The 9,104-nt window shown below is 37.9% G+C and overlaps 2 protein-coding genes across 2 annotated transcripts; both read left to right on the top strand.

The window, feature by feature from the left end:
• Window positions 1,449-5,375, top strand: LOC109824783 (protein FAR1-RELATED SEQUENCE 5-like). The gene is made up of 3 exons (XM_020391425.1): window positions 1,449-1,802; window positions 2,832-5,031; window positions 5,132-5,375. The coding sequence occupies exons 2-3, from the start codon at window positions 3,829-3,831 to the stop codon at window positions 5,147-5,149; spliced, it is 1,221 nt and encodes a 406-aa protein (XP_020247014.1). The 5' UTR covers window positions 1,449-1,802; window positions 2,832-3,828; the 3' UTR covers window positions 5,150-5,375.
• Window positions 2,841-3,757, top strand: LOC109823187 (protein FAR1-RELATED SEQUENCE 5-like). Its single transcript, XM_020389474.1, has 2 exons — window positions 2,841-3,565; window positions 3,622-3,757. The coding sequence occupies exons 1-2, from the start codon at window positions 2,841-2,843 to the stop codon at window positions 3,755-3,757; spliced, it is 861 nt and encodes a 286-aa protein (XP_020245063.1).

Below are 9,104 nucleotides of genomic sequence, written 5' to 3' on the forward strand. Positions count from 1 at the left end.
TTGGAGAGAGCTATCATGCAAGAGCTTGCAAAGAGCCTAAGAGCCTCAAGTCTGAGAGTTCAGACGAGTCTCTTCAAATGAGGGAGCCTTTAGCAAATGAGCCAAGGTTCAACCTTTGGAAGATTAGCCAACCAAGCAAGCAGCAGCCAATCAACCTCTTTCACGTTGACTGAAAGTGACTTTAAATAGGCAAGGGATGGCATGGGTCACCCCTTGATTTGTGGGATTTGACCACTAGTAGGGGTGAGGGAGCCAGCCGCCATAGCTGTGAGATGTGACCACTTAGGAGGTCCTGTCAGCCGTCCTATTCTTGCTAGGTGTGGATCGCCATGCTTTCTCCCTTGATTCGTGGGATTTGACCACTGACGTGACTGTTACCATACTCCAAGTGGGCAGCTGACAATGCTGGCGGGTTTCTAGTTGTTAGGCGAGCTTAGTCCGCGCAGGCAAGGTGCAGACGAATCTCATTCAGGCGAGCTTCAATGCTGTTAGGCTGGCTCTATCCTTACAGACGGACTTCCTTGCAGGCGAGCTTCAGCCTTTATAGGCGAGCTTGGTTCAATGTGCAGGCGAAGCTGTGCAGGCGAGGCTGTGCAGGCGAATCTTATTCAGGCAAGCTTCAATGTTGTTAGGCGAGCTATATCCTTGCAGACAGACTTCCTTGCAGGCGAGCTTCAGCCTTTACATGCGAGCTTTAGCCTTTAGGCGAGCTACTGAACATGCTTCGAAGAATAGGCCATAACTTTTAAGCCGTAAGTCGGAATTTGACGAATTATATATGAAAATCAACTATCTCGACGAGACGAGGCCAACCAAACCCCCATAAGGGGTTTGCCACCTCCATTTTTTCAAATTTCTTATGGTTTGAGAGATATCAGCGTTTTTCCCCTTTTTGCTCTTTCGGATGAGGTTTTAGCAATCTTATTTTGAACTTCTCTGATAGGGATAAAGATAATTTTTATTGTCTACAGAACCCCCTCCAAAGTTTTTCAGGCCTGAATCAGGCCGCATGGGGTCTGGAACACTTTGGATATGAAGACCTGTAAAGTGATCATTGCTCAGATGGAGCGAGGCACCTTCCAATCGAACTCGGCGAGATTGAATTAGGATTTTTAGCAAACCCTGATGAGGGATTGTGCCTCGAGACGAGCGAGAGCTTTTCGTCGCCGTTGTTTGGATCTTTTTGAACGAGGAACGTTCATGTTGACGGCGGAGGCGTAGTCTGCGTCGACACGAATGGTTGATTCCTCTTGCACATGGGTCTGCGAGGATCGCAAATCTCCCCTCTCTCTCAAATCTCCCCGTGATCTCCTCTATCTCTCTTCTCTCTGTCACAAACTCTCTCTCCCCTCTCTCCGTGCTCTCCTCTCTGTCACAAACTCTCTCTCTCTCTCCCCTCTCTCCGTGCTCTCCTCTCTGTCACAAACTCTCTCTCTCTCTCTCTCTCCTCTCTCTCTCTCTCTCAAACTTTGTCCACCGATCACAATAGAGACTGTTCATTGGGGATGATGACCACAGTAGACAACTTTGTCCCGTGATTTCTCCTCTCCCCCGTGACCACTTCGACGCCACCGCGACAACTCCGCCGTGATCTCCCGTGAACGCTCTCTCAAACTCTGGCTTCTTGGCTATGACTGTGACCGCCGCCGTCCTTGCCTTCCGACAGTGCCGCAACCTCCTTCCTCTGACACCGCCTCGAACGAGCAACAATGGAAGCCTATTCTACTCAAGAAGTCATCTTGTCGGAGGCCGCCTCCTCGAGCGAGCAATAATTGTCGATAACAGTGCCTCTAGTTGAAAAGGTAATAAATGTTACATGTGCTTAATTTTATTTTGGGATAGAACTTTTGATTAATGTTTAATTGGAGGAAATATTGGATTTTGAATGAATTTATATCTAAATAATATATGCTAGCAAATATTAGTTAGGTTTTATGTAGAATAATATTAGTCATCTTGTCCAATGCTTCACCTTCGTTCAACCACCTTACGAAGTCCACAAATGCAATGTCCATATGCTGCTTCATGCTCCAAGTCATCAATATAATACATTACTCCGAAGGTGGGTCTCAAATTTTTTTTTTTGATCAAATGGTGGGTCTCAATTTGAAATTCAACTAAAAGGCAACTTGACATTTCGCCCTAGAGTTGACATTGACATAAAGATCTTCTCTACACGTGTGACTAATTGTAACTGTATGCACTAGGGAAGATAAGTCCCAGATTAGCGAAAGCCAGGGAAGATGAATATCTCTTTGCTCCAGTAGACACATTGGCATTTCAACAGCTTAACTACTAGACATCAAGAGCTTCCCTCCTACGGTTTGCTGTGAAGCTAGCATAAGCAGCATGCAGATAATTAAGCACGCCGCAAAAATTTAATTTATATGTGTTTGATTTGGTCCAGTTCGTAGAGTTTCTGAATTAATAATAACCTAAAATCTCAATGGGAAGGAATAACTTTAAGTGCACACATAGGCAACGTTTTTGTGCAGCTTTCACATCCTCGAGAAACCTACAATAGAACTGTTCACAATCTATTACCTTACAGACTTAATTTATCTTCAAAGCATTTCCGCAATAGCGGGAGTTCGTCCAAGTATCCTTAGGTCTAATAAATTCCACAATAAAATTAAGCACGGGAAATTCCACAATAAAATCTAACTACTAAACACATAAAATATTAGTTAGATTTTATGTTAGAATAATATATGCCGACAAATATTAGAGAATTGTGAATATTTCGTGTATGTAAATAAACTTTTAGAATAGATTTACATTTACTTTTAAATTTATGGCTAATAAATTCATATGATGTTTTAATACTATAGAATTGTCGAATGGAGGATGGCCAAATTAGTGATGATGGTATTCCATTTGAAGGGAAGGGGTTTCAGACAGACAATGATGCATACAACTACTACAATGCATATGCAAAGAAGATTGGGTTTGGAATTCGCAAAGATACTTTTGAAAAATCAAAGAAAGCTTCAAGAGAGATTCTTTCCAGGACTTTTGTTTGCGATAAAGCAGGCAGAAAGAGAGCATCGACTGAAAATGCAAGTGGATTGACTATCAATCGTCGTCCAGAAACTAAAGTTGGTTGTGGTGCAAAAATGAAGATTAGGCTTATTTCTTCAAAAGCTTGGAAGGTTACTAAGTTCATTTCTGAGCATGTTCATCCTTTAACAAGCCCTGATAAAGTAATGCATCATCATTCTCATAAGCAGCGACATCGGTCGAAGCATTGCATTAGCCTCATTGAGTTGTTGCATGAAGAGGGAATGAAACCATCTACTATTAAAAAGGTGCTTAATGTTGGATATCAAGGACAAGATGCTGAACAAGTCACAACACAACAGATGATTGATCATATCAGAAAGACAAGGCAAAGTAACATTGGCTGTGAATGTTTAAACATCATTAGACATTTCCAAGATAGAAAGGAATCAGATCCAGATTTCTATTTTGCTATGGAGGTCGATCACTTTGGCACACTGAGAAGTGTGTTTTGGGCCGATGGTAGAGCTAGAGCCTCTTATTTAAGTCTTGGAGATGTGGTTGTGTTTGATACCACATACAAGACTAATCAGTTGAGTATGCCTTTTTCTCCATTTACAGGAGTAAACCACCACCGCCAATCCACCCTCTTCGGTTGTGCATTGCTTGCAGACGAGCGAGAGGAAACCTTCGAGTGGTTGTTTTCGCAATGGCTCAAGTGTATGCATGGGATTGCACCAAAAGCTATCATAACTGATCAGGATGCACAGATGAAAAAAGCTATTAAGAGCATTTTGCCAAATACTCGTCATCGCTTTTGTTATTGGCATGTTAGAAAGCATATTGCCGAGCAAAGTAAAGTTGAAGAGCCAATACGGGGATGAGATGCCTACATATTTCAACAATTGGTATTCTGCTAAAAGTATAAGCAAATGTGAAGAGCGTTGGGAAGTCATGAAGGTTAAATTCAACATAAATGAAGGTGAAGATAGTTGGCTGACAAGAATGTATAGCTTACGTGAACATTGGGTAGATGCGTACTTGAAGGACTGTTTTTGGGCGGGAATGACAACAAGCCAAAGGAGTGAAAGCATCAATGCCTTTTTTGATGGCTTTGTCAATGCAAATACCAGACTAGTTGAGTTCGTGGTTCAATATGACAAGGCAGTAACATCTCGTCGTGCATCAGAATCTCATGAAGACTTCATGACTTTGAACACCGTGCCTACTATGAGCTTCTCGAATCCGATTGAAGAGCAAGTTGGAAATACATACACTAGGGCGATCTTGAAGATGTTCCAAAGGGAGCTTGGTGATGTGATGTCATTACATCGTGAAGAAGTGTCGAAGGATGAGTTAAAAGTTGTATACTTGGTTGGTAAATATTTTGAAAACAAAGAGAATTGGGAAGAAGTAACTTATGAAATAAATAGTGAGCTTAACGTTGCATGCACTTGTTCATTTTGGGAAACCGAAGGGGTGCTTTGTAAGCATATTTTAAATATATTGTGGCTAAACCAAGTGACTTCTATTCCTGAAAGGTATATCTTGCCTAGATGGAAAATTGATGCAAGGTATAGATATTTTGGCTTTGTTAATGCTATAAAGTTGCAACAAAATAATGATAGCATGGAGCGGGGAAGTATTATCAGATTATGGGCTTTAAGAGGAAATTTTAATGAAGCACTTGATATGGCAGCGGGCTCGAAGGATCTTCTCTCTAAGTTGGAGCAGCAAATATCAAACTTCCTTGAAGAAGCAAGGGAGGAAGCAAGGTGTAATATGACACAAACTCTAGATTCTCAAGTTGAGAGCCATGTAAATTCAAATACTCATGTGCTTATATTGAAAGATGGTGAGGAAATTATGGTTCGTGATCCCCTCGGTCCTATGAAACCAAAGGGACGTCCGAAAAATTCAACTAGGACTAAAAGTGGCTTTGAAGAATCGGAAAGGCAAAAGGAGGTGAGACAACGAAAATGTGGTCATTGTCAACAATTAGGCCACTATAGGACGGGTTGTCAATTGTTGGTAAGTTCAATTTAGTTCATTTGTTTTATATATTTTTCATATTTTGTTTTACTATTCTTAAAATATCACTAATTGATTTCTTTTTGTCTTTCATTTTTAGAAAAAGCAAAAGAGATAGTTGCGAGATGGTTTATCAATGCAAGTATTTTGGAGCTCAAGAACAATGTGGTGGTAAATGATGTGGTTGTTTATTGACCAATTTTGTTGTTTATTGTCTAATTTGGTTGTATGAGCTTATTATTGTAAGGACTTATTGACTAATTGTGATTGTATAAAAGTATTTGTATGTTGTGGTTGTATGGACTAATTAGTTGGATTATGTACTATTTTAATTATTGGAGTTATCGAGCTTTCGTATCTTTGCTCTAATTCTTGTTCATTACGGGTTTTGTTTTGGATTTAGTATGAAATAAATGCTACTGAACTTAAGTGTTGATAAAATTGTTGCATGAAAGTGTCCTTCCATGCTCTCATATTCCGTTGCATGAAAATGTTCTTTCAAATTTGTTTGACCAAAAAAATAACGAGAAAGTTAAATAGAGTTAACTTGATTGTACTATGGTATTTATTTTTTCATTTATTACGAAAAGATGAAAGGGCAGGAAGAATGATTAGCTAATTACGAATTAATTAGAATATAAAGAGGTTTAAGGAAGAGACCGTCACAATATTCATCTTAGTTATCTGCATGTATGTGGTTTGACGTGCTCACAATATTTTTTAGCGCTTATATAAAGAGGTTTAAGGAAGAGACCACGCCTCGGTGACTGTGACCCCGTAGAGACCCTGCCGTCGCGCCACTTCTCGGAGACCGTTACAATATTCATCTTAGTTATCTGCACGTATGTGGTTTCATATGCTCACAATAATTTTTAGCGCTTATGACAATCTCAATTTATTGGAACCCCTCAGCACACAATATTTTTTTCTCTTTTATTTTGTTTCTTTGTGGTTCTTTTTTCCTTTCAAATTTGTTTGACTAAAAAAAGAACGAGAAAGTTAAATGGAGTTAACTTGATTGTACTATGGTAATTTTTTCCATTTATTACGAAAAGATGAAAGGGGAGATTTGATCACTGTGGACCCCACCAATTAGCGTAATCACTGTGGACGAATGATTAGCGTAATCAATTAGGATAGATTTTGTGAGAGAGCTATCTCTGTGGACCCCACCAATTAGCCTAATCAATTAGGATAGATCACGGGGAGATTTGAGAGGGGAGTCTTGAGAGAGAGAATACGAGAGAGAGACATGACATATCTTTAAAAGTGTGGTGTTTTATGAAAAATTACATCAACCATTTAGATGTGGGGACAAGATCGTGCCACCTCACTACCAAGTTAAATGGAGAAACTTGGTACCAAGTTTCTCCATTTTTCTCATATATATATATATATATAATAATTTCGGGTACTTAAAAATTAAACTAATTGCAGAGTAATTATCTACAAATAAAAACGTACATGTTGTGCTAATATAACAATTGATACGAAATAGTCGAAATATACATATATTGTACAATTAAACGAGAATAATTAATAATAAAAATATATTTACTTACATTTAAAATCAAATAATTATAAGATAATTATATACACAATAAAACGTACTAGTTATACTAATACGATAAATAATATGTAACAGTAGAAATAATACAACAAATTATACCAAAAATATGTAATTAATAATACCATGTATTATATGAAATAATACGTAATAATATTAATAATACAACATATTATTTATAATACCATGTATTATATGAAATAATACGTAATAATATTAATAATACAACATATTATTTAAAATAATACGTAATAGTAAATATTAATAATACAACATATTATTTAAAATAATACGTAATAGTACCGATAACACAACAAATTAATTTTAGAAATTTTTACCGCACAAAATAAATTTATAGATATTAAAATCATTTATATAAATATAAAATTTAGATTTTTAAATCATAAAAAATTATAGAAAATCGAGAAAAATACAAATACTCTTTTAAAAATAATAATTGAATATTTTAAAATATTAAAAAATTATTTTAACTAGTATCAAAAATTCACAGTACAGAAGGGAGGAAGATAGGGGGTGGACGTATGATGTTAGGCCCAAAGGAGATTAAGAGGAGTAGAAAAGAAATTATGAGGACGAGTTTGAGGATGGTGAGGAGGTGATGGGCCTAGATGGAGGGAAGTGACAAGGTAGTATGGGGTGGACGAGAGAGGACGTAGGGGAGGGGATACAGAGATATGAAGTCATAGGGGAGAGGAGGGGGAGAGAAAAAAGAGAGGAGAGGTGCGAGCTTTGTTGGCCAATGGATATCGGTTGGGGTGGTGGGGTGGGGGGGGTGGCATAAAAGCAGAGCGGCAGGGAGATGATTGATGCAGGGGCTGGGGTGGGGCGCAGGGGGGGATGAGAGAAGGAGATGATGATTGAGAGGGAAGGGGGGGACCGACATGCCGGTATTTAATTAGGGGTTAGTGGAAAATAAAAAGTATTGCTTAGGTGGCACTAGATTTAGAGGTTAGAAGCAAAAAAAGAGTTGATTTTGAGGGATTTTGACTTATTGACTAAGTCTTGTGGGTGAGGTGAACTTACTTTTTGATTTTGGGGTTCCTTTTAACTTTCATATCCTAAAGTTTGGGCATCAATGTGTTAAAAACAAAACCTTGGGATATCAAAGTGCAAAAGGTATAAAATTTCTCATAACAAAAGTGTTAGAAAAAACTTTAAGGTATCAAAGTTAAAAATATAAACTTTAGGATATCAAAATGTCAAAAAGTTTTGGGTATTAAAGTTAAAAAGGAGTAAACTTTAGAAGACCAAAGTGAAAATAAACACTTTTAAGAAGATGAGTTTTAAAATAGAAATCAAAACTAAGGGATATTTTGATCACTAAGAGCAGCTCCAACAGCTTCCCCATCTTCTTGAAATACTCAATTTTGGGGAATATAGAGCTTTTTTTTGGTCCAACAGATTCCCCATCTCATTCCCCAAAATAGAAAAGGAGGAGAAAAAATAGGGAGTCTTCCCCAAATCTGTAGCATTCTCCAAATTTTTGGGGAGAGCTTTATTATTGTAATAAATGCGATTTTTCAAAATGGAGAAGCTGTTGGAGTTGGAGCAAAAATAATTTGGAGAATATGACTTTTGTTTCTCCATTTTGGAGAAAATTTTGGGGAAGCTGTTGGAGATGCTCTAAGGGACCAAATTTCAAGACCCCTAAGGTATGAGAAATTATTGAGATTTGAGGGACTAATATGAAATTATTAAAGATTTGATGGACTGATATCTAAATAACCCTTACAAGATTATATAGGTAAAGATATATGGGTTAGACGGGTCAATTTGGATTGACCCCCTTTAATAAATGGGTAGCTCGGGTCGATATGTATATTATCCGAACCCATATATCTCGACCCGTGCCTATGAATAACGGGTTGGGTCGGGTTGATGGGTCAGGTTGAAGATTGCTGCACCCTAGTCTTGATCCTGTTTAGTTTTTGAGCGATTTAACCAATTTCAAGGTAAAAAATTAGCCTAACAAAATTAGTAGAACTTGGTAAGCTACTAGCCAAAGTCAGAGTTGGACTATGTTTAGCAGCCACTCAAAAATGGATCAAGTTTAGTCTTGATTAGTTATTAACCAAATTTGACTTTTGTTTTGACGCAATTTAGTCGTAGTGCGTGATGTCGAAGCCCTGCCATCAAAATTAGCATGAGCTCCTTCAAGGTTCTCACTGCTCATACCCTATAATTCCAACTCCTTCCCAATATGGAGGAGCTAGGTTTGATTGCAAGTTGAGCTATGATTGTATTAATGAAAAACAAGGGTCATCTTAGGATTAATAAAAATATCGTATGCATACAATTTTTTTTGATGGGGACAAGGAGGAATTAATAAGAGAACTAAGTCAAGGGGGTAAAAGCTTTTGATTTTTTTTGTTGGGGTGAGATATTTTGTTTTTTAAAACCTAGGGTGTGGACGCCATTTTCCCTTAATTCAATTATCAATAATTTTTTGGGAAGGGGGGTTGGGGTTGGGGTTGGGGTGGGGTGG

The sequence above is a fragment of the Asparagus officinalis genome, chromosome 9, assembly GCF_001876935.1.
Source record: "Asparagus officinalis chromosome 9, Aspof.V1, whole genome shotgun sequence".
Classification (NCBI taxonomy): Eukaryota; Viridiplantae; Streptophyta; class Magnoliopsida; order Asparagales; family Asparagaceae; genus Asparagus; species Asparagus officinalis.

Excerpts from the sequence above, each read along its gene's own strand:
- LOC109823187 (XM_020389474.1), top strand. The coding sequence starts at position 2,841 with ATGGAGGATGGCCAAATTAGTGATGATGGTATTCCATTTGAAGGGAAG. Across the intron at positions 3,566-3,621 it reads AGTCTTGGAGATGTGGTTGT|GAGTAAACCACCACCGCCAA; the intron begins GTTTGATACCAC and ends CTCCATTTACAG.
- LOC109824783 (XM_020391425.1), top strand. The coding sequence starts at position 3,829 with ATGTTAGAAAGCATATTGCCGAGCAAAGTAAAGTTGAAGAGCCAATAC.